Source organism: Rhineura floridana, chromosome 16 (assembly GCF_030035675.1).
Source record: "Rhineura floridana isolate rRhiFlo1 chromosome 16, rRhiFlo1.hap2, whole genome shotgun sequence".
In the NCBI taxonomy this organism is placed as follows: Eukaryota; Metazoa; Chordata; class Lepidosauria; order Squamata; family Rhineuridae; genus Rhineura; species Rhineura floridana.
In genome coordinates this window covers 28,411,439-28,437,610 of record NC_084495.1, presented here as the reverse complement: position 1 = coordinate 28,437,610, position 26,172 = coordinate 28,411,439, and the positions used below count along the sequence as shown (strand labels likewise).

Genomic DNA, 26,172 nt, shown 5'->3' with positions numbered 1-26,172 from the left:
AGGTGTGTCTCCCTGGGGAGAGCATTCCACAAGCAGGGAGCTAGCACTGAAAAGGCCCTCTCCTGTTTTACTAATTATTAATTATCTCCTATAATCATCTCAAGACAATGCACAACAGAATGTATGATCATATGTCCTCATCCTCCGCACCTCCCTCAGAGGGGACACACAAAGAAGGGCCTCAGATGAGCCACGCAGAGTCCAGGTTGCTTCATACGAGAAGAGGTTGCCCTCGAGGCATTGAGGTCCTGAGTCACACAAAGCTTTCTGCACTTTGAATCTAACCTGGAAATTAACCGGTAGTCACTGCAGTTGTGCCAGAATTGGTTTTATATGCTCAGACCGTCTTACCCCGGTCAGCAATTTGTCCAGCTGTAGTTTCCGAACAGTCTTCAAAGGCAGCCCCCTGTATAATGCATTGCAGGAGGCTATGGGAGTGCAGACAACAGAATGTCAACAACTCAAACAGGAGAAGCCTCTATGAGCTGAGTCACATAATCACAAGGCATCACCCAGCATCCAAGCTGGTAATAAGGCAAGTCAGTTTATTATCAACATTTTCAACTTCTAGAATATTACAACATCCTCATAAACTTTTTTCTTGTTACAGAAAGTCATACAAAAGTTAGGGATCCAAACATTTTTTCTTCTAATGTACTGTACTGAAACATTGTCTGGTGTGATGGCCCAAAGACCCATTTAACTTGCACCAGGAACAAACAACTTGTGGTCCTCCAGATGTTGTTATACTCCAACCCCCATCAGCCCGAGCCAGCATGGACAACGGTCAGGGATGATGGGAGCCATAGTTCAGCATCACCTGGAGGGGCATAGGCTCCTCATCTCTGCTTTACAGAATTGAGGGTCTCATTCAGTAACAGTATTAGAAAATGATATTTTCATTTTTATTTGAACGCACACACATTCTGCCCTTCTCGCCCCAGAAGGGATCTCAAGGCTGCTATTTTAGTAAACTGTACACAAGGTGCAAAGTCAACTTTATCAAAATACATGTCAATATATTACATATGCAACAACTGTAGACATACATTGTTATACCACAAAATACTGGTGGCTGTTCACAAACATTAGATCAAAGCTACAACCCCTTAATGCCAGCTGGTACAGTGAGAGTTAGGGCCACTTTGGATATTTGTACTATTTTTTTTTTTTAAAAGGCTGAAGTTGAAACTCTGAGTGCTCAACAGGGCAGGAGGAAAGTGCTCCCGACTCCACATTTAAATGACGTCTCCTCCCCCCAACCAATAATACACAGTGTTCACTTCACAAGATCAGGGGGTAAATGATTTTGGGTCCTTTTAATACACAGTACTCAAGAAGCCCCCAAATGAGTCCACAACATTTCACCTATCAGATTCACATCTGGAGTTTCAAACACAATCAAGACCTGCTTGCTTATTTGTGTTTTAAGCTGGTATAGATTTAACTCTGGTTCCCTGCAAACTGTGGTTTGCAGTTCAGAAGCTAGCCATGGGAATAAGTGGACTTTCTGCCTTCTTTCTGTAGATATATTTCCCCCCTCCCTTTCCTAGTTTCAAGTTACAGATGCATCAGCACAAACCAGGTTGTCTTGTCACAGTGGTTCCCATCCTTTTTTGCCAGCGTAAGGTAAATCAAAACCATAGTTAACATTGTGAAGAAAACCGTGGGAGCTAGAAGCATGTGCTTGCAAACTGACAGCCAGCCTTATAAACTATGGTTTGTAGAAGCCGGCATTCATTCTCCATCAGGTCTTAGAGAACAGGACATCTGAGGTGGCTTGTACCATCACGGTATTTTGGCACTGTCAACGACCGCTTTTTGGGGAAAGTTCATGTGGCTTAAAGCTAAGCACAATTCAAAGCAAGCCACTTTGTGCTTATTCTAATGAGCAGCCAATTCAACATGCAGTGACCTTGTCTCTTGGAACCATCACAAGTAGTTCTTTAAACAATTTCTTTTTAAAAAAATGTGTGAGACAACAGACAACTCTTCTGATGCAAATCACTCTTCAGGGGGTTGAAAGTGGAAGGCGCTCAGCCCAATCTGCACCCCGCTTTTAGAGCTGCTCATAGCCAGCATTACGACGAGCTTGGCGGCCAACAAATAAAGCCATAAGAACCAGAGCAACTAATCCTGCCAGAGCTGCTCCCACCATAATGGGCACAAAGAAGTTGTCCACATCTTGGCTGCAATCTTCAGCTGGATGGAGAAAGGGTAACAGGAATGTTAAGCAGGTGAGCTACCCTGTTTGGATGATAAAATAATATTGCATCCTTCCAATGTGTGGCCCATATACCTAGGGGCCTTCCGTGCAGCCGTGTGGGTACCCAAGCCGCCCTCCCCGTTGCCACTCCTCCAATTGCGTTATCACCAGCCTGCCCAATAGTCTTTTGGTGGGCTGGAGGAAGGGGCACACAACTGTGATGGGGCAAAGGAAGAGACTGCGATGGGGAGGAAGGATGGTGTGCTGGGATAGAATTCAACTTGTTAACACTATAAAAACACCATGCAAGAAATCTCTCCATGAATCATGATTAAGCTTCTTACTTTAGCTTCTAGTTAGCTTTGCTGCTAATCCTCTCCACTCCTTTCAAGTGCCTCCCTCCGTCCCCGCTCACATCCAGTCCAACCTGTTCACCTTCTGGGCTGGGGATGCCAGATTCTATGAATGAGAGCAGCTCCCACCCTTCTTCACAGGCACACTGCAGACGACCTGAATGAAACTCATGGACCACCGTTTGGAAGCCCCGGCCATGGGGCATTCCAGCAGTACTAGTACATTCCCTTTCCTTCAGCACCTCCATTTACTAGCCCGCAGCGGCTGAGCTCTGACTCCTACTGGTGCATTGGCAAATTGCTCCAAATAAATTATCTGCTGACAGGGCAACAGACTGTCACCTATCACTTAAGACTTCCCTTTAGTCCACTGCATTTGTAAGACATTAAGGGGAACATGTCCAGCACAGTCTGTTACGTGGCAGAACAGAACAAGCTGTCGTAAACCGAGTCAGACCCTTGGTCTATCTAGCTCAGTACTGTCTGCATTGATTGGGAGTGGCTGCCCAGGGTTCCAAACAGGGGACATTCCTATCTCTAAGCAGAGATGCCAGGGGCTGAACCCGAGACCTTTTGCATGCAAAGCATGTGCTTGGCCACTGAACTATGCTCTTCCACCAAAGTATAGAACACAGCCTGGCCTAGAGATAGGCCCCCTATTTGTTGTAAGTTGGGGGGGGGAGAAAATCAATTCTGTTCATATTTAAAGGCAAACTTACCAAATTTATGTTTTCCAAAACAATATGCAAATCAACACTCAGCTATCCTTCGAAATTTGCATTTATCTGAATTCTGCAATGCAGTTTTCCAGCCAAGTCCCATGTACAAAAATGTATATGGTACAGTGTACATATGAATGTATATACTCGTGAAAACGATGTACAAAAATGCAGGCAGATTCGCCCAGCCCTACTCTCAAGTGACGCATTTCACTGTTACAAAACATTGGAAAGAGGGTAGGCATACTGCTAGGCAAAACGCAATAACCTGGACTTAGCAGCTTCTATCCTGCCCTATATTAAACAACTTGTTTTATAGTACAGGAGCTGACCAGCTCCCCTTTTTGGAGCAGGGAGAGTGCATAGCTTACATATTTAAGAAAAACCAAGTTCCACGGCTAGTATTTTTAAACCTGTACAAGCAATAATGAAGGACTGCAAAAGCCACCTGCGAAGTGCCTTGCTGGATTAGATCAAGGTCTAGCTAGCCATAATTTACAATCATTCCAGCTCTGTTGGTCCCTAGGCTACCTTTCAGCCACCTCTGCTTTAGGGCCAAAGTAGATTTGATGCCAACCGTGGGGCTTGCAATCATATCAGTTAAAAATATTAAGGAAGGATTTGCCAGGACCATGGAACATGGGAGGTTTAACCTTTTCCTCCCTTACAATGGTTCCAACACCCCCATCCTGTTATTTGTAACAGATATATTAGCTCTGGTAGGGAATCCTGCATTGGTGCCAATAGAGTTTTCTCTGCCAGGACCAAGAACAACTTTTGAGAGTTTTAAAGTTTGTCAGGACTGTAGCAGGGAGGAAAAGGGTTAAACTCCCCGCCCCATGTTCTGTGATACCGATATCCTTGCCCCCATCCTTAAGGCCAGCTCTTGCTATTTTTAATTGCAAGTGATGAGTTTATCATGTCTGGTTTAGCTCTTAGAGCAGTAGTTTTCAAACTGCGTTCCAGGAAACTGGAGAGAGGAGTGACCAACACAGGAACCAGCCAGGGGACGAAACGTTCCTGAGTTACCCTTTGCCCACCTCTAAAGATCATTCCCTGCCCTGCCATCCAGAAATACAGGTTGTATTATAGGGTGCACCCAAAGAGTGTACTAATCTGTGTGCATGCTACAAGCTGCCCCCCTGACACTACAACAAGTAGGTTTTCTGTGACAGATGCATAATAGTTCATTCAGCACTAAGTCAGTGCAAAGAAGGTTCCCTGGAAAGCGAATGTTTGAAAACCACTGCTTTGGAGTAATGCAGCATCTACTGTCCAAGGGCATAAATAGCGGCAGAAGAGTCTCCACGGAAAAGCTTTTCAATGAAGCAGAGTGACCAAGCTTCCTTAGGAATAGAAAAGTCTTTATTCAGGCATTTTGTGCACAGACAATCACACCCTTACATAGAAATACAATGATAGAAAAAGATAGCACGGCTTCCACAGGTTAAAGCAGACATTAAAGTTCAAGTGTTTCAACACAAGCCAGTTACTCTGAAGCTAAACAGATTTTAAATTGAAAAGATCATGTGCTTCTCAGAAACCTTTCCATACCTTCAAAATGAAGGTGTACACTTTGCCTTGGTCTTCAAAGAACACATTTTGCCATCATTTTTGAGCAGCTATAGCTGGCCTAAATATCTACCATGGCTCATGCGCAAAGACAGTTGCTGTGACAATTGCAGTTAAGCCAACACATGTTAACACAAACACACATGCATGATCATCAAATCAACAGGCCAAGGAAAAGAGAGCCTACAAGGGTGATTTAACAAGCCAATTTAGGTTTTGAGCAGGAAACACAAGTAAATGCAATAGCAAGCTCCATGCTGCAATTTAAGAATAAGGAAAACAAAATAAGCTACAAAGGCACAGTGAATTAATCCTTGTTGAAGTGGAAGTCTAACCTAGGCTAGAGGATTCAAGCCTTAGAAGAAATGGTTCACTTTTGTAAGCTATTCCACACATTTGGAGCGCCAGCCATTGCAGGGTTGCATACTGCAGAGCATACTTCCGTGCTCTTTCATGCAAGTGGATCCCTTACTGGAATACAATGGAAACTGAGCAGTAGTACTTGTACTGTACAGTTCTTTGCAGTCAACATGTACAGCAGGGAATTTATCCTTGGTCACGTTTTCTGTCCTTGCTACCTGAAGCATATTGCTATGTGCATCTCACCTCAAGCGTATGGTGAACCAACAATCCTATTTTTAAAATGCGTGGCTGTATATCCAAGTATGGAAGTCAATTGTTCGCCAACAGACATTCTTTAAACCCATTTTTCATTTTAACACACGAATCAGGATAAACAGATTTTAACAGCTTCAAACCAAATCAATGGCTGTAACAGAACCAAAAGCCTTTAATAGCAAGCCCAGCCGTTTGGTGTACAAGTTAAGGGCACTTGAACAGTGAGTGGGGTTTTTTTTGCGAGAGAAATCAAGATGAACAGTTCCTGCGGAAGGCAAGATGGCAAAACTACACTCCCAGATGAGGATGGTTTTCCATCTGATCAGGCAGAATCAGACAGTATTTAGGATTCACAGCTATCAGAAGCTACTGTTGCAATGGTACCAGTCAATAAAAGCTTTAACACCCTTGCTTATGTATTATTTGGGCTTGCTAGGCCTGAGATGGCTATGAAGAGATGTCTATTGTTGAATGCTATGAGCTGGAAGATTGCTGGTTAAGCCCTGTGCGGCTCCCCTGGCAGATGTTCTAGGATTCCAGGCTACAGTTGCTAAGGCAGCCAGGTTACACTTCCAGGGTAGGATGTACAAGGCAGCAAGTACAGACCCCAGATTTCCCATATTGCTCTGTCAAAGTAAGTGTCATTCCCTTTTGGACTATTGTCTGTCTACAGGTACATTTCCAACACAAAGTCCACATACAAAAACATATTTGCAAGGTAAACTTTTCGCAGCTTGCGTTTGCCACGCCCATTGGTCAGTCCCAATACATTTTATGATGTATTTGTGCAGAAGAGGAACATTCTTGGTCATGTTTTTATTTTGGGGTCATCTCCACGGTTTTAAGGAGGAGAGAAATCGTGGATTTTTTTGCTGCCTGGTTTCCATTCGGGAGCTTCCCTTTTTTAAAAACCACAACCAAAGCCGAAAACAAGTCGCAACAAAACTTTACAAGGTTTGATATCCAGCATGGCTTTTTCTTCTGCCAATTACATAAGCAATCACTATAATTACAATCAAGCCTGCCAGAGCAGCACCAACTACAACTGGGATTAGAATGGTGTCATCGTCCAGCAAGCACTCTTGCGCTGTAAAGGTAGTGACAAAAGAAAAATATATATGATGTTTGCCATGAGCAACGCTACAGGCTTTATGCAAGCATTACAGCCCTAAATGCCAGAATCTGGTCTTTGATTTGACAAATAGCTGACATTTCACAACTCCCTGTAGATGAGAAAAATGGCTGATCTATTACACAACTAAAATAATTAAAAGCTTCGGATATATGCCTGCAGTTCCTAACCTTACAAGAAAATAAACCAAACATTTGTCATAAGAACAAAAGAGCCTGCTGGATTAGGCCAATGGTCCATCTAATCCAACGTCCTCACAGTGGCCAACAAGATGCCTATAGGAAGCCCACAAGCAGGATCCGAGCGCTATAGCACACTCCATTCCTGTGGTTTCCAGCAACTGGTATTTGGAAGCATACTGCCTCCAACTGGGGAGGTAAAACATAGCCATCAAGTTTAGTGACAGCCTTACCCTCCATGGATTTGTCTAATCTCTCTTTTAAAGTAATCTATTGCCATGTTAGATGATTGATGCAAGTGCCAAAAGTTTAAATGGGGTGGCGAACCTTTTGCAGCCCGAAGGTCACATGCCATGGTGGGTGGAGCTAGAACCAAAAGCGGGTGGAACAATATAATACTTACCTTTGTAACCCAGATCACGTTCCAGCTATGCAGAGGTTTCTGCACCCCCACCTTCCTCCTCCAGCCAGGCAAGCAAGTGGCATTATCCCGGTTCAAGGATGCATTCCAGTCAGGCAAAAGCACTCAAAGAGGGGGTAGCCTTGGGAAAGTTCTGGGGGGCCACATTTGCCCCCAGGGCAAAAGGTTCCCCACCCGTAGTTTAGATCAAGGGTCCACATCAGATATGAGGACACCGGTTCATCTACTTAAACTAAAACCTTCTGGCTACAGCATGAATTTTGAGGGGTACAGAAAATGAACCGAGTTTGCAGTTAATTCTTGGAGACCTCACTGGTAGCATGTCAAGAAGATCTTAGGCAAGTCCAACACTGCGGCTCAAAAAGCTTTCATTCCGTAACTAGCTTGCAGAAAGCTTTGAGTTCAGTAATCAGTATGTCAGCTTCAAAAATAAACAGAGCAGAAGCCTCTTTTGGAGTCACCTGCTAGCATTTACAGCAGAACATGAAGCTATTGAAGGAGCTTTGTTCTTCATAATCCATTTTCCCCCCTTCAGGAAGGTTGTTTTTCAAAACGCATTCAGCCTATCCTTAAACCACACTAACAGTATGCAAACATGAGCCCAGCTTACATTAACCCTGGAAAGTACCTGCTGAAATAAAAGGGGGATGCCATTTAATTGCAAGGCTCAGTTTTGCCAGGAATGCCCACAACAGGAACGCTGCAAATGGAAGAGGGCCTTACCCTGCTCTCATAGATCCCAGGTACAACAGCAGCAACTCAGGCTGCAATCCAATACATGTCTACTCGGAAACAAGCTCCATTATCTTCAATGGGACTTAATCCCAGGTAAAGGTGTATTGGATTGCAGCCTTAGTCAAGATTCACTGGCACAGACTACTTGCTCCTATTCCTGGTACTTAGGACAGCTTCTGCAACTCCAGTAATTTTTAGCTCAGTTAAAAGTTCACCCACTGTACAGCATCCAATTAGCACCAGAGATCCAAATGAGATATTGATATTCTTCATTGTTTTAATGTTTTCTACATTTAATTGTATTACCTATATTTTAAGTCACTTTGTGAGTTTAGCATAAAGCGATATACACATTTAATAAAATCCAAATCAAACTTTGCCCTCTTGTTGGGCTTACCAAATCAGTTTTGATCGGGCAAAACAATGAATTCTCAATGTGGTTTTATACCCGTTTAAAACCTTTGATTAATTTAAAGGCTCCTGAAGTCTGCTTTTTTGGGGGGAGAGGGTGTGTGTGAAAGGAAGGGGTTTCATTCTTACCTGTGGAGTACTGGCCTTCTTTTACAGCAAATGGCTGGATCTTTAAGTCGAAGACGTTTACTTTATAGGAAGGAGCCACTACGAGAGTTTCCTCTTTTCGGCACATGTACGAATTGCCCAGGGAGGTGTCCCAATAACTGAGATTGTCATTTCCAGAAAACTGTGTACCTGTAGAGGAACAAAGAAGCTTCACGCAAAGCCTTGCAGGGGAGAGTTCATAAGCACCAGTTTCTAAAAGCATGACCAGAAGCCAATTCTGCTTTATTAATGAGGAAGGCTCATCTTCAAGCAACTGCTATGAAATGTGTGCAAAAGAAGGCAATCCAAGGTGAATTTATAAGAGGCCAATTATCAGTTTACAATCCAGTGGTGAGGGTGAAATGCCACCCTCAAATTTGCCACTCCATTTGTGGGCGACAAAACAAAGGGCCCTTTTTTTTTCCTGTGGGTGCCTTTATTAAGTGACCCATTTCAGAGGACACTTACCTCACTCTACTTTTTTGCTGCTGCTTTGTCAGAGAGAGAATCTCATAGTGGCTGGATGTCACAAGGAGATCTCTTATTGACGCTGCCACCATAGGTGGTTGGGAAGGTAACTGCCCTCCAAAATGGTTCATTGCGTTTTACAATCCCCTGAAGTCTTACCTTCCAATTTCAGGCATCTGGACCTTTGATTCAGAGAAGTGTGGCCTGAATGTTTAGATTGGCTGGATGTACCCTGCCAGGTTGGTACAACCAGTGTGAACTTGGCATGCTAAACGTTGTGCTTAAATATACAGGGACCAAAGAAAATGATCTTGGTTGCTTACAGCTAGAATCTTACCATTTGTAGAATCAAACACAGTGATGTTCATCTCTTTCAGGTAAAACCTTTCAGAGCTTGTATTCCTCTGTTTTAAGAAAGCAATTCATCAAGTTATACATGCAACTGAAATAGCTTTGCAAAAGCTTTCAAGTTAAGTCTTAAACACCATTTCAGAGCTCTGGATGCCCAAGACTCATCAGTAAGCCACCACTAGCGTTTGTGAATGTAGGATCTGGCACGAGAACTACAATAATTGCTTCTTCTCCCATTAGTCATCTTGACAAAAGGCGTTCTTCGTCTGTTTGTCATCAAGCTGCTGAACCTGTTCTTAAAAAGCTAAGAGCTGAGGGCAGAAAAGAAAAACTTAAGTGCAACGTGAAGAAGGGCTGTAGCTCAGTGGTGGAACATCTGCTTGGCATGCAGAAGGTCCCAGGTTCAACCCCTGTCATCTCTAGGTAGGGCTGGGAGAGACTCCCATCTGAAATCCTGGGGAGCAGCTGCCAGTCAGTGTAGACAATACTGGGCTAGATGGACCACTGGCTTGACTCAGTATAAGGCAGATTCCTACGTCTACTGTTCCCAACAGTACCGCTTTGACTATGTCAGCAAGAGGCAGAAGCATTAAAAAAATGAAGTTTGACTTGAGATTATGTTCCCATACCTTTACAAGCAGCGGAGACCATACTCCTCCTACCACCACCACCCATACAACTGCACAGTGCTGTCGCAGGAACAACTAAGTGCATTGCAGCAGTAAAAGGGTGATGCAACTTTCATGGAGAAAAGTCGCAAGAACCTGTGATAAAGTTGAAACCCTCCGACACATACATGCACACAGAACAGGGGGCTACTTACGACAGCAAAGAGGAAGTCTATCTCGCAGTTGGTATCTTTCAGATTGAGGACAGCAGTTGTACTGCCACAGTGACCAGATGCAGTAGTCGTGTTGGGATCAATATTCATGAGCAGAGAATACTGGAAATTAAGCAGCAAGAATTAGAGATCATGCAGTTTTTTTAAACCCAGTGCTCACACCACTCCTTTTGCAAGTTTTACCATGCCCAAACCAAGCTCCAAGGATTTCTTCATAAACACTGAATAATTCACTCAGCTGCAGAACTAGCTTGACTAACTTAAGCAGATCAGTATCGCCAGATACCATTGGCGTAAAAAGGGACAGCCTTTTCCTCCCTCTTACAGTTCCAAGGAGCGTTAACTGATCTAAACAGGTACCTTAACAATATCAACATTGCAGCCTTAGAAGCTTGGGGTCCCTCTGCAGGTGAACTATGCACTTACAACTTGCACATGGACAACAGAATGCCATCTTCAAAGATTTTGGGGGCCTGATTTCAAGGCAGTTTTACCTGCCAAGCTCTCATGGCAAACTCCACTCTATTCCTTTTACCAACCACATATAAAACTATAAAAGCCAGCAGTAAAAGTGCTTGGGATGGAGAGGACACCACCTTTCAATTTATGCAATGTAAGTTAAGAAGTCGTTGCACCTTACATGGTTTTAATCTGGCTTTTTGCTTTTCTCTCTGCTCCTAACGTCTTTTTAAAAAATTAGCCATTTATGTTTAATTGTGTTAACTGCTCTGAAACCAGAGCTTAGATGTCTAATAGATAAAACAAAGACTTGCATATAAACCTTTCCTGTGATGTTCAGTTGCAGGCCCATGCTTGCCAGAAGACAGTCTGTGGTACCATTTTTAACAGAATAAATTCCTGTGGCAGGTTTCTCCCCTGGCTCAGGGGTGGGAAGCGGTGGGAAGGTTCTTATGGCATTAGACTCTGTGGTGGAGTTGGTGGAATCGGCATCGGTTGTGATGGCGGCAGTTACAGGAGCAGCCGGCACACTGGGTGCCATGTCTTTATCACACTGAGTCACTGCAGAAGAGAAACACATACACTAGCAGCACACAACTAAGTTCAAACACACATTACATCAGGTGGTTCTGAAACTGTGGTGCGCGGACCAGCAGTGGTCTGCAAGCTTCATTCAGATGGTCCATGGCATATTGGCACAAAATACTCATATTAATCTTTAATTGCAATTTTATTGCTCCTTTTATTTCTTAGATTGTATTCCAGTTTAAAAGTACACAGAAAGCAAGTTATAATACAATACACGAAATAAAAGAAGCAATAAAAATGACATTAAAAATCATACGGCATCTAGCATTTGCCGCTCTGGGCTCCTTCTGGGAGGAAGGGTGGGATATAAATTTAATAATAATAACAGCAGCACAGTGCATTACTATTGCTACAACCAGCAGAAAACTTATTAAGTGGTCTACCAAGTCCACCAGCAATTTTCACGTGATCCGTGGGTTAAAAAAAAAGGCTGGGAACTGCTCCGTTATACATTATTCTGCCAGACATTCATATTCTTCACCTATTTCCTCCATGAAGACTATAGTTTATGAAGACTATAGCCTGCAAGACTATAGCTTATGCACTGAACAGGAAACAACTGGTAAGGGCCAGCTACTAATTTTTTAGCAAGAGAAGTGCAGCTTTCACAGTGTCAAAGATTAACAATCCTATAACCATAGCAGTAAGAAAATTCATTCTGGAAGAAGAAAAAAAAAAGACTGTGTTCCTAAAAGCAAAACTCAATGCATCTTAGTGGTTTCCAAGTCAGATCTTTAAACTCGGATATGGCAGCTAAAGCTATCAAGTGCATATGATGCCCACATAAACTAGCAGAGGTAATTCAAAGCTTTGTAAAACTGCCAGAGTAGGAGCCTTTCAAACACAGTTGGACTACAACTCCCATTATTGCACCCCTTGGCCATACTGACTGGGGCTGATGGGAGTTGTGGTACAACATCTGGACAGCCATATGTTCCCCACTCCTGTGGTAAAGGGAGAAAAGTTTGCACAAGCCTATGAGATACTAACTCATGTTACTTAAGGAGCCCTCGTTAAGAAAAGCCTGCAGAGTAACATTCCAGAGGTCTTGTGTAACATTGTCGGCTTCAACAGAGTCCACGTTATGACAAATGAAAACTGTATCTAGTTCAATTGGACGCGACGGATAGTTCGCAAAGGTGGTAATTTGTCCTGTAAAGAAAAGAACAGATGCTTTTAAAACTGCCAACTGATGCTTATGAACATTAAAGCCAAGCAAGTTATCTTTGAGCATCTCAGGTCCAAAGCAGTAATTCTCATAGCCTCCTCCCCTTGCAGTATTTGGTAATTTTTTTTCAATGGTGACTGCCAAGGACCACCTCCTGTTAGGATTAATTTTAAACAAAAACTGGATATAAAGCAGGAGAAGGAATAGGATTCTTTACTGTTCTATGCAGAGAATGACATTTGTGCAGGGTATTTCATGCAAAATAAAGAGATTGCCATTTTCAGGTTCTTGCAAAGAGCACCACTAATTCCAGGGTAGTAGCCATGCTATAATTCTTACAGCAAAAAGCTCTGTGGTTAAATTAAAGATTAATATGGCATAAGCTGTGGTAGGCTACAGCCTAGCTGACAACAATCATGGTTTGAACTATAAAAAATGTGATTTATAGTGTACCAGACCCCAAACTGTCACCAAAAGGTATGCAGAAGGTTGACCATAATCCTCACATAGGCTATGACTGGCCCCACCACCATATTAAAACATTAAACTGATCAAGCTCTAGCCCAATCTATATTTTATTTTCTCCATTTGCAGCCTCTGCTGGGTCCCAAGATTGAATTAAGTGGCAGGAGGGTTGTTCCTAGAGAGCTAAAATCCCAAGCCATCTTTGCTAGGCCAGTCTAATTATACTTCTCTTTGAAGGATGATAGAATTGTAGAGTTGGAAGGTGCTTGTAAGGCCATCTAGTCCAACCCCTGCTCAAGGCAGGAATCCAAATTAAAGCACACCCAATAGGTAGCTGTCCAGGTGTCTCTTGAAGGCCTCCAGTGTTGGAGAACCCACCACCTCCCTAGGTCATTGGTTCCATTGTTGTACGGCTCAGTTAAGATCAGTTAATTTTTATTTTATTTTATTTATTTTATTCAATTTTTATACCGCCCACAGCCCGAAGGCTCTCTGGGCGGTGCACAACAGTAAGTAAAATACAATAAAATCACATAATAGACAATAAAAGGTATACATATGAAACAGTTAAACAATCTGGTACATGTTAAAAGCTAATAAAATATATTAAAATGCCTGGGAAAATAAAAAGGTTTTGACCTGGCGCTGAAAAGATAGATGTGTAGGCGCCAGGCGTATCTCATCGGGGAGACTGTTCCATAATTCGGGGGCCACCACTGAAAAGGCCCTGGATCTTGTTACAACCCTCCGAGCCTCTCTATGGGTCGGAACTCGGAGGAGGGCCTTTGATGTTGAACGTAGTGAGCGGGTAGGTTCGTATCGGGAGAGGCGTTCCGCCAGGTATTGTGGTCCCGCGCCGTGTAAGGCTTTATAAGTCAAAACTAGCACTTTGAATCTGGCCCGGAAACAAACAGGTAGCCAGTGCAAACGAGCCAGAACAGGTGTTATATGTGCGGACCGCCTTGTCCTCGTCAACAGTCTGGCTGCTGCGTTTTGCACTAGCTGTAGTTTCTGAACTGTCTTCAAAGGCAGCCCCACGTAGAGCGCATTACAGTAGTCCAATCTAGAGGTTACCAGAGCATGCACAACTGAGGCGAGGTCGTCGCTGTCCAGGTAGGGGCGTAGCTGGGCTACCATCCGAAGGTGGTAGAACGCATTCCGTGCCACCGAGGCTACCTGAGCCTCGAGGGACAGGAATAGATCGAAAAGAACCCCCAGACTACAAACCTGTTCCTTCAGGGGGAGTGTAACCCCATCCAGAACAGGTTGAACATCCACCACCTGGGCCGAGAAGGCACTCACCAACAGCGTCTCAGTCTTGTCAGGATTGAGCCTAAGTTTGTTAGCTCTCATCCAGTCCATTATCGCGGCCAGGCAATGGTTCAGCACATTAACAGCCTCACCTGAAGAAGATGAAAAGGAGAAATAGAGTTGCGTGTCATCAGCATACTGGTGACAATGCACTCCAAAACTCCTGATGACCGCGCCCAGTGGCTTCATGTAGATGTTAAAAAGCATAGGGGACAGAACCGATCCCTGCGGGACTCCACAATGGAGAGTCCAGGGTATCGAGCAGTGCTCCCCAAGCCCTACCTTCTGGAGACGATCCACCAAGTCAGAGCGGAGCCACTGCCAAGCAGTACCTCCAACTCCCAGCTCCATGAGTCTCCCCAGAAGGATACCATGGTCGATGGTATCAAAAGCAGCTGAGAGATCAAGGAGAATCAGCAGAGTTACACTCCCCCTGTCCCTCTCCCGACATAGGTCATCATATAGGGCGACCAAGGCTGTTTCAGTTCCGAAACCGGGCCTAAAACCGGATTGAAATGGATCAAATTAAGAGTATTAGGAGCAAAAACTATATAAAAAGGATTAGCCAGTTAGACACCTAATGCCTTTCAGACACCCTCTCTTTGAAGCAGAGATTCTAGTCTGAATGGGTCCACGAGCAGGGCTGTGGAGTCGGTATGCCAAACCTTCGACTCTGACTCCTTCATAAATGGCAAATGTATATTATTATTATCATCATCATTATCATCAATAATAATAATAATAATAATAATAATAATATTTTATTTTTGAGTCGCCTATCTGTCCGGGTCAACGGACACTCTAGGCGACGTACAATAATATAAACACAAAATAGACACAATATACATATCAAAACAAAGCATAATTAATCTAAAATCAACCTTCAATTAATACAGCATAAAACTAATCCACCCCAATCCTGTAGGCCTGCCTGAAAAGCCAGGTCTTTAGTGCTTGGCGAAAACCTATCAGGGAGGGAGCATGTCGAAGATCAAAAGGAAGGGAATTCCAGAGGGTGGGGGCCACAATCGAAAATGCCCTCTCTCTGGTCCGCACCAGCCTAGCTGTTTTAACCGGTGGAACCGAGAGAAGGTCTTGTGAGGCTGATCTCGTCAGGCGGCATACTTGGTGATTCTGGAGGCGCTCCTTCAGATAAACTGAGCCGAAACCGTATAGGGTTTCAAAGGTCAACACCAACACCTTGAATTGGGCCCGGTAGACAACTGGTAGCCAGTGAAGATCTATTAACACTGGAGTGATATGATCACAGTGACGGCTATGCTTAATCAAGCACGCCGCCGCATTCTGTACCAGCTGTAACTTCCGGACCATTTTCAAGGGTAACCCCACGTAGAGCGCATTGCAGTAGTCTAAGCGGGAGGAGACCAGGGCATGTATCACTCGTGGGAGCAGATGAACAGGAAGGTATGGTCGCAGTCTCTGTATCAGATGTAACTGATACCAAGCTGCCCGGCTCACTGCCAAAACCTGAGCCTCCATGGACAGCTGGGAGTCAAGAATGACCCTGAGGCTGCGGACCTGGTCCTTCAGGGGTAAACTCACCCCATTAAGCACCAGGTCTGTAATTCCCAACCTTCTTTTGTCTCCCACGAGCAGCACCTCGGTCTTGTCGGGGTTTAGCTTCAGCCTATTCTCTCCCATCCATCCACTTATGGATTCCAGGCACTTGGACATGGTATTCACAGCCAACTCTGGTGAGGACTTGAATGAGAGATAGAGCTGAGTGTCATCCGCATATTGGTGACACTGCAGCCCAAAACTCCTGATGATGGCCCCCAGCGGTTTCACATAGATGTAGAACAGCATGGGGGAGAGGATAGAACCCTGTGGCACTCCACAATTAAGAGGCCAAGGGTCTGAAACCTCATCCCCCAACACCACCCGTTGGTGTCTGTCTGATAGGAACGGAACCACTGTAAAACAGTGCCCCCTATTCCCAATCCCTCTAGACGATTTAAAAGGATACCATGGTCAACGATATCGAAAGCCGCTGAGAGATCCAGGAGGACGAGGAAGGTATATTCTCCCCTATCCAACGCCCTCCTCATATCATCCACCAGAGTGACCAAGGCTGCTTCAGTTCCATGACCTGTCCTGAAGCCCGATTGGAATGGATCTAAATAATCCGCTTCATCCAAGTGTGTCTGTAATTGTTTAGCCACCACTCTCTCAATTACCTTGCCCAAGAATTGTAAATTAGAGACTGGGCAAAAGTTATTCAAGTCTTGGGGAGGGTTTTTTTTAAGATGGGCTTTATCACCGCCTCCTTGAGGGCTGATGGCATTGCACCCTCTTTCAAGGATGCATTTACCACTGCCTTGATCCCTTCGCTCAGTCTCTCTTTGCAACTCATAATGAGCCACGAAGGGCAAGGATCAACCAGACAAGTGGTTGGCTTCACAGTACTGAGCACCTTGTCCACTTCCTCAGCGGGAAGAGGCTGAAACCAATCCCACTGGACCGGAATGCAACTGGCCGACTCTAGCCCACTTCCTGTATCCACGGCAAGCGGAATCATGCTCTTCAGGCGCTCGATTTTATCGGCAAAGTGTTTAGCAAAAGTATCACAGGAGATTTTTGAATGCTCCATGGGTTCCTGAGCAACTGGACCGACCAGGCTTCAGTAAAATGGTAGCACAAGGCATTTCATCACCACCACGTGAATCAGGCTAGATTGACAGAACATAGTATATTTATTTGATTAAAATTTCTGAACAAGAAAACTTTCCTAAATTCCTATGAAAGTTTTTATTTTGAAGCTGGAGTCGGAACACTTCTACTGACTCCGACTCTATCCAAAACTGCTTCTGACTCTGACTCCACGACTCTGATTCCACAGCCCTGTCCACGAGTGAATCTTATTTTTTCCAGTTGGAGGGGGCATCAAGGCAAAAGAAGACCATCTTAGCTGGACCTTCAAAAAGGCTGCAATTCTGTAGGAGTGCAGCAAAAGCTGCTGTGGTCATGAGAACTGAGTGCCACTTTGGAGACCCTATTTTTTTTAAAGCAACATTCCTGGCTTCCCCAGAGGCTTTTGAAGGACCATCTTGACTGGGGGGGGGGGGGAAGAGAAGGAAGCGGCAGTTGTAGCTTGTTCTAAACCAGGAATGGGAAACCTTTTACAGCCTCATTCCCTTCGAGCAACATCCTGGGGAGGGGAGCTAAAGGCAGAAGCAGGCAGAGCAACAAATGTGAGTTTTGCCTTTGTGCACGAGGCTAGTTTTATCACACTTGCACAGCCCTCTCTAGCCTCCAACCAGGCGTGCAAGTGTCCTTATCAGAGTTCAAGGATGCATTCCAACCAGGGATAAGCACTCGAGGTGGGTGCAAAGCAAGAGCTGGTGAGGGGTGTGGCTCCGGAGGGGGTGTGACCTGGGGAAGAGTCCTGAAGGCCAAAGAGAGAGGCTCCTGGACTCGAGGTTCACCATCCCTGTTCTGAACAAAGAGTTCTTTTCTCTTCATTCCCTTCACCATCCTGTGAACCACTTTCCGAGTTCCGTCTGAAAAGCACTACATGAAAATGGAAATGGACTGCCTTCAAGTTGATCCCGACTTATGGCTACCCTATGAATAGGGTTTTCATGGTAAGCGGTATTCAGAGGGGGTTTCCCATTGCCTCCCTCTGAGGCTAGCCCTCCCCAGCTGGCGAGGGCCTGCTCAGCTTGCCACAGCTGCACAAGCCAGCCCCTTCCTTGTCCGCAACTGCCAGCTGGGGGGCAACTGGGCTCCTTGGGACTATGCCGGTTGCCCACAGCTGCACAGGTGGCAGGACATGTAACCCGAGCTACTCACTGTGGGGTGATCTTTAGCTGACCCTTGACACCCAGGAGACACAAGCGGGGATTTGAACTCACAGACTCTGGACTCCCAGCCAGGCTCTCCTCCCCACTGTATAAATCCTTTAAATTAAAAGTGAGATTCTAATCCTCAATTGCTTGAAAGGTAGGCCAGAAGTGTATGGGAAATCCTGCTGATGTCTCTGATGCTACAGGCATAACTTAGGATTCAGTACAAAGGATGGCGCTTCAGTATTAATTCTCAAGGAGAATTAGTATACCAATCAAGTTCACTGGGCAACCAAAAGCAAAAGCAAATGAGGAACACCCAAACACCACAAGAGCGTACCTACACAGAAGCCAGAACGCTAATTCAAACAACTGGCCTCATAAGCTAGCCCGAGTCTGGATGCTTTTGCAGGAAATCAAGCCATATTGAACATAACAGACTTACCAATACCTGGCAGCAGCTATTTAATTTTGTCCATTTGACCAAGGCTGTGGAGTCGGAGTCATGGAGTTGGAGTCAGAAGCAATTTTGGGTGGAGTCGACAGAAATGTACTGACTCCGGCTTCAAAATAAAAACTTTCATAGGAATTTAGGAAAGTTTTCTTGTTCAGAAATTTTAATCAAATAAATATATGTTATGCTCTATCAATCTAGCCTGATGATTCACGTGGTGGTGATGAAATGCCTTGTGCTACCATTTTACTACAGTAAATTTATTACTGGTTAATATACATTTGCCATTATGAAGGAGTCTGAGTCGGACAGTTGAAAAACAGAGGAGTCTGAGTCGGAGTCAAAAGTTTGGTGTACCGACTCCACAACCCTGCAGTTGACTAAAGGTAGCTTCGGACTCTAAACTTCTCTTCAGAAACTTTTCCCTTGGAATTTCATCTAGCCTACAGTAAAATGTGTAGCGTATGGTAGCTTCAACCATGTAACTTCCACAAATATAAATAAGAAAAAGTTATGCAATCTTGAAAAAATTGCACAAGGAATAAATCGGGGGGGGGGTGTTGGTGTAAGCTTCGATTATTCAGCTTTAGAATTTTACAGGAGTTTTTTTTTTTTTTTTAAACGGAGAGGTGCGTACTATAAAAGCTACCATGGCTATTGCAGAGAAACTTGGAATGTCACGTTTACCTTTCCTTTTAGCATCTGGGAATAGCACCGTATCATTGGTATTGTAGGTGAAGGAGATGCTTCCTTGATAGGTGTTTTCTGTTTTAGTGAAGCTGATACTCCACAAATGACCTTCTCCAAACTCTATTGCTAGCACGGGACCAGATGCTTCATTGCCACAACTGCTTCCATCATAGCTTACGGAATCAGGAAGCATTAAAGCTGTGCTTTTCTGTAAGATTTTCGGAGAAGGCAGCAGTCACTGACCAGTATTCCTAAAGCTGTAGCAGCAAGACAATACTCTCTATTTTTCTGGCAACCACCATCAATATATTATGCTGTGGTTTTGGAAGAGAATTCAAGTTCTCATACGGACAGTCATTTAAACCCATTTTGTTAGATTCAGTACATTCATTTACATTTGACCCATTGATACTGTACTGGTTTTAAGGCTATTTCAGAAGGAATCAATTTACCAGGATATATCCAGTATGATGGAGAGCCTCTGGCCAGTGAGCCTAGTCTGGCCCACCAGCCCTTTCCATTTGGCCTGTGAGACAGTTCTGGGGAAACCACACCCACCTGCCAATCACCTGACTCTAGGCATGGAACAATTAAAGGAATTGCTTGTCTCCTATCTAAGCACCACAGCGCTAGTATCAGAGATAAGCCCTCTGCCTGCTTTTTAAAACATTTCTTATTGAGATTTGCAAATATTATTCAGCAAAGGATTACACAGCAAAGAATGTAATCTAAACAAAAGCCCAAATCGCAACCAAAAACTTCAACTTATTACGTGTCCCACACATTAAGACAGACCACAGAAAAGAGACAAAGAAAGTAAGGTTTAAGCAGCCGTAAATGCTTTGGTAACAAATCATACCAAAAGGATTTGTGAGCCTCGAGTAGCTTCATTGCTCCTTCTCGCCCAGCAGTGGATACCAGGAGTTTAGCAATGTGTCTTTAGATTTTGCCCCTCGTCACATCCTATTGGCTTTTGTTAATTTCTTAACCAGGGCTCCCACACTTTCAACCACCAGCCTTTGCTGGCTCTAAAAGGCAGCATTTCTCCCCATCTCAGCACTGTAGTGGGTGGAATTGCTGATTTTTACTCTTAAGGAGAAGGCAGAGGGCTTGTCTCTGTGATGCTTAGCACTAGAAGGGGGAGATAAAACCCCTCTGCCTCCTCTTTAGGAACCTTTTCTAAAGAGCAGGCAGAGGGATCTTTCCAGCCACCCCCAACCCCAGTGTTGGATTGGGGAAGGATGGAAATACTTAGTGTGTGTTTGCACGCATGATTCCGCCTGTCTGAGAGCGTGTATGAGTGTGACTGCTCTTATGTATGTGTGTGGGGAGAAAGAGGGCTGTGAGCCTGGTGCACTTGTGCTTGACAAGAGAGGGTCCCACCCACTACTTGAATAGAACCTTGGAAGGTTGGCCAAGATCCAAACCAGCCCTCAGATGGCATCAAACACCACACCAGGGGTGGGGAAACCTAAGACTGCTAAGCCGAGACTGAGGGGAACCAGTCCCCAATCTGTGAGCAGTTATGAAGCTCACTAGATGACTTTGGGTCAGTCAGTATCTCTGCCTAACCCAGCCTTTCCCAACTAGTGGGCCACTAGATGTTGTTGGACCACAATTTCCATCTTTCCTGACCATTGGCAATGCTGGCTGAGGCTGATGGGAGTTGTAGTCCAACATCTGGTGGCCCACCAGTTGGGAAAGGCTGGCCTAACCTATCTCACAGGGTTACTGTGCGCATGAAAGCTCAGCAACCGTGATGAAGACCCCTGTAAGCCACTTTCTTCGCAGAAAAGAGTGGGATATAAATGTAGCAAGTAAGGTTTCAATACTAGCAGCAGGCAAGTAGGTGTCCATGCCTGCTGAAATAGCACACTAAGAACTAAAGCAGGAGCAGGAAACGTTTTTCAGCCCAAGGGCCACATTGCCTTTTGGGCAACCTTTCAAGGGCCATATGCCAGTGGCGGGATAGGGGGGCAGCAACAATAGTGGGTGCAGCAATAAATGTACATTTTACCTTTGTACAGTAGGGTAGTTTCTACTGACACTCTCACCCCGATCTCTAGCCTCCATCCAGACAAGGAAGAGGTATAATCAGAGTTCAATGCCACATTATGGCCATGCCAAACACTCAGGGAGCAAAGCAGATCAGTGAGGGGTGAGGCCAAGGGAGATACAGAGACATGGAGGCTGCATTCGGCCCCCAGGCCCAAGGTTCCTCACCCTTGAATTAAGGTATGATGTTAATGCATTTTAGCTTTAAGATACCCAGCTAGGAAATATTCATGGCACATACGTGATCTTGGAATGTATGTTTTCACACATATACTAGATTCTGAAAGCTTGAAGATCAGAAAAGGGTACCAGGTGTAATACTTACATATTCATTAAGTTCAGATTCATATATTATTGAGAGGTTCATCATCCATTTTGCATACAGGCATGTCACGTTGGAGTCATCTCTCACCTCTACATCCACAGCATAGGCCTGGAAAACAGCTAGAGTATTGTTTGCTCATTAGACAACGAGTTACAACCATCTCTGGACAGTCACACTCCGCATTCAGACTGCTTGACAGTCCAGTGCTTTATTCTTGCTTCCCAGGAATCCCTTTCCTTTCCAGGGAAGTGTTTTGCTTTCCCGTCTCAGTTACCTCAATAAACTTTTAAGATTCAGCACAGTGCTGTATAACAAGTCGCATGCTTGGAGTTCTGGTAAATATGTTTTGCAGACCGCTATCTTTTTTGCAAGCTGCACTGTACAAAAGATAGCGTACAAAGCAGAGCAGCCCAGGAGGCTCACTGTAAGACAGGTTGCCATTTTTACACATGAAAAGGCAGAATTTATAGTTTAGAGCAATGGTTTTCAAACTTTTGCTTCAGGGAACTTTTTCAAGCGTGGCTCATCTGCCAAGATAGTATTCTATGACAGTTGTGTCAGCAGGGTATGTTAAGACTTAAAGAGAACTCTGGGGCACAGACTCCATCAGAAGCTGAGGAAACGTAAATCAGTATTATGCCATGTTACTGACCAATGTGCGCTGAGGGATAGCTGCTTGCCTGAGGCCCTCTACCAGATGTGTTCAAGCCGACGCCTGAACAAGGGACTAAACAGCACGTTAAAGAACGCTTGATAGTATTTTTATTCATCATTTTTTTTAAAAGTAACTAAAGTTGAAGAAGAGTGCTTTTTCTGCAACCTTTCCAACCCAGTGCCCTCCAACTCCCATCAGTGCCAGCCAGCAAGGCCAAGGATCAGGAATTATGGGAGTTGTAGTCCAAAACATCTGGAAGTCACCAGGTTGAGAAGACTGATGTAAAAGCCTCTTTTATAGCAGTTTGGTCACAAGCATGTTCTCTCTTCTCCCTGCCATCAACACACAGAAAGCTGCCTTACACCAAGTCAGACCATTGCACCATCTAGCTCAGTATTGTCCACACTGACTGGCAGCGGCTCTCCAGGGTTGCAGGCAAGAGACTCTCCCAGCCCTATCTGGAAATGCCAAGAACTGAGCCTGGGACATTCGGCATGCGAAGGTGATGCTCTGCCACTGAACTACGGCCCTTCCCCAAAGAAATACCTGTGCAATATCCTCTTTTATTCTTCCCCTGGCTACACGTTTAGCAATTCCAAGTGCTATTTTTAACACCAACTCCTTCTGTAGCTGGAAGAACAGGTCAGACCTTTTCACTTTAGGGTTGGAGAATTACATCCCACAATCTTTGAAAGAAGGTAATAGCAAGATATGTTTCAGCGGTTCTTCAGAAGAAAGGCCACTTGCCCTTGATACAAGTGAACAGTGCAGTTTCTCTAAGGATACGACTTCAACTTCCTGGTTGGAGTCGACAAAGTAAACCAGATTTCACTTTTGTTTCAGAGAAAACCAGCACACTGTGAGTCACACGCTTACCGGCATCGAAAGGGTGTGTTCAGTTACAGACCTTTATAACAAGTAGGCCTTATGTCTTGCCTAACACTTCTTGGGATCCTGGGATCTGTCAGGGACTTTGGTTTATCAATGCATGAAACCCACTGGAGAAACCCAAGCTTCTTGCAAAGCCACTTTATCTCAGTCAGTCAACATTTCTGTTGATATCTTGATGATGTTTCAATAGCCCTCTAATAAAATATGACTGCAGTATCCATGGCATGCTTTATTTATGTTTATTTATTTATTATTTGATTTATATCTATGTTCAAGTCATATGTATGTTATAGGAAAAGCTCCATCTTAAACTGGGACATGGAGCTACCTGAACCCAAGTTAAAATGCTGATCTATCCGGCACTGGACTTGCCTTCTCCAGCAACAGATCTCCAAGGTCTTTTTTAAGGGCCTTTAAACTAGAGATGCAAGGAATCTTTCTACATGCAATGCAGATGCTCAACTACTATATTATTAGTATTTATTTATTTGATTTGTAACCTGCCCTTCCTCCCACAGGAGCCCAGGGTGGCAGACACAGCAGTGATAAAATATTTTAAAATACATTCTAGAAACGGTTAAAAACATTATCTCAGTGATCTCAGGGTTGCCAGGGGCAGCATCTTTCAGCCATCAAAGCCTGAGTAAACAGGAATGTTTTTTGGATTTATCCTGAAAGTCAATAAAGAGGCAGATGTATCTCACTAAAGAGGGCATCCACAAATGGGGAACCACCCCAAAAAGTCCCTGTCACAGGTCAACACCAACTGGGCAGCACCACTAACAAGACTTCACCTACAGATTGTAGAGTCTGAGAAAAGCACTCTTTCAGGTACTTGGGTCCCAAGCAGTTTATGACCCCCTACATGCTCCTCTGTGGATGGGAGTGTTCCATATCCAAGTGTGTACAGAACAGCTGTACATGTAACCAAACCTATACTCTCATTAAGGCAGTAAGTGCAATGACTCCATTTTTCGCACATGTCTATCACAAGGAAGCTCGAGAGGTACATTCACCTCGCCAATCTCAAAATCTTCATTGCGGCAATCATGCTTTTAACCTGCCAAGCTGTGGATACTCCAGCCATAGTTCACAGCAGGAGTAATATTTAATTAGAAAAATGCTCTATAAAGACATCTACTGCGGCTCAAGGGGGCATCCAGCCACATTTACTTGTTCTAAATTATTAACTACAGAGTTAGGAAATGGATCTCAGTTCAAATTACTGTGCTTGAATTTTAAATTACACTGCACAATTTTTAAAAGGTTTTTTGAAAACACATTTGTTCGTTCCTGCCCCCAGAAACGTCCCCCTCCCATATGCAGCTACCAATTTAGTTAGTGCATTTTCTTCATCTAAATTCCTCCCCTACCCAATCCAAACCCACAGAAGGCAGCAAGACAGAAAGCAAACAGGTGTTCTGCATACAGAGTGATCATCAAGGAAGTCATCAATCTATACAAGTTCTGAATTAGTGGTGGCCTACTACTTAAAACAGGGCTCCTCCCAGTAATGCCAGATTAAAACCCAGCTTTAATTCTTATTTAAAACATTTTGAGTTTCCCATCTTTCTTAAAAACAGTTAATGCTGCAGGGTTCTGTTGTGGAAACATGTTTACTCAAAAGCAAGTTCCAAATTCAGTGAGGCTTACTTCCTAGCGCCAAGTATGCTTCGGAGTACAGCTGTAACATTTCAAAGCTAGCTTTATTGCCTTTTCATTGTCTGCACACTACCTTGGATATCTGCAGAAAAGCTGTTTATGTTCCGTTTATCTTAAGTGTTCTATGTTTCAGTAGTAGTAAAATTAAGATTTTTTTTAATTAACTGGAGTTACTTTAGGAGCCTCACTTAGTTGAGAAGTAGCTTAGAAATGTTTAAGTGCAAACAACATTTGAATACTTCAGACTACCCCCAAGATGGCTCCTTGCCCCACTTTTACTTCTCATGTATTCCTCTGCCCCATGCAAGGGTCCCTCCTCCCAGTCCCCAAGACACCCCCAACTTTTTGAATTGAAATTCAAGGCACAATTCACTCTTGATCCTGAAGCTCACTTTTGGCATGAAGGAGCAGAAGTTACCCAATCCCCTGTATTTATCACTGCACTAAGCAAGCCTCCCACAGACAAAAGGCAAGCCATGACTTATACAGAGTGTGCAACAGGCCATTCTGTTGCACATCCAGAGTAAGCCAAACAATTCAATCCCCACCCAACATAGAGATAGGAATCCACAACTGAGTATTGACTCACTCAACTGCCCTCAGGACAGGCACACACCAACTGCCAGCAGAACCAGAATGCCAGGATGATAGCATGCAGGCACACAACACAGGCAATCCCCTTCCAGCACAGGCAATTTCAGTGTCCACCTCAGCATAAGCGGCAACTCGAGGTACCCAATCTCACAGGATGCAAAGCCCGGGCAGAATTACCCATCCCCAACAGAGAGCAATTGGTAAATAAACCCAGATCACCCATTCATACAGAGATGCAGCAGGCAGCTTCCCTTGAAGAAAGCCTATCCTCATTGACCACATAGTCAGGAGATGAAGGCTCGTGGCACACTAGACACAAGGAAGGGGGAATAAGCACCACATTAGACGTCCATCCACAGGAAGGAGGAGAGCAGCTCACCAACTCATGCAGAGACCCAACAGGCAACCTCCCAGCTTCAGGCTCAAGCGTTCTTTAAAGACCTCTACTCAGGCAACTCATGAATTGGGTGCTACTCCAACGGAAAGGGTGTAATAACACCTCCCCTCCCACCCAACTTTTTTTTTTGATGGGGTATCCAAATTCACCACCCCCACATCCGATTTAACACCCCCCCTTTGCTCCAGACTCGCCGCTTACCGGAGCCTTCGAGCAAGAGAAGTACGAAAAGGAAGAGGCCGCAGCAGAGAGGACCCAAGAGGCGACCGGCAACAGAGCACCGTATCTCCATGGCTGGCGGCAGCAGCGAGGCGTCTTTCTGAACCACAGAACGAAGCAGCAGGAAGGCAGGCAGGTGCAAGCAGCAGTAGTGGCGGCGCCGAAGCCAGTCATATGAGGAGAGGGTAGAGGGAGGGGACTGGGAGGAGCCTCCAGGCGCCAGCCAATCGCCGCAGTCTTTGTGGTTCACAGGCGGGGCCGCTTCTCTGGCAACGGGTGA

General features: G+C 44.5%; 1 protein-coding gene across 2 annotated transcripts; it reads right to left on the bottom strand.

Moving 5' to 3' along the window:
- Positions 1-520: 520 nt before the first annotated feature.
- Positions 521-26,172, bottom strand: LAMP2 (lysosomal associated membrane protein 2). Of its 2 annotated transcripts, none has more exons than XM_061599041.1 (9): positions 25,875-26,172; positions 21,475-21,593; positions 19,092-19,302; positions 12,191-12,352; positions 10,935-11,173; positions 10,136-10,255; positions 9,299-9,365; positions 8,476-8,643; positions 521-2,202 (listed from the first exon to the last, which is right to left on the bottom strand). In XM_061599041.1, exons 1-9 carry the CDS (start codon positions 25,963-25,965, stop codon positions 2,060-2,062), a joined length of 1,320 nt encoding a protein of 439 aa, XP_061455025.1. In that variant the 5' UTR covers positions 25,966-26,172; the 3' UTR covers positions 521-2,059. The 2 variants fall into 2 exon arrangements, with proteins under 2 accessions (XP_061455025.1, XP_061455023.1); XM_061599039.1 differs by lacking the exon at positions 521-2,202 and adding an exon at positions 4,622-6,555 and having other exon boundaries at positions 25,875-26,052.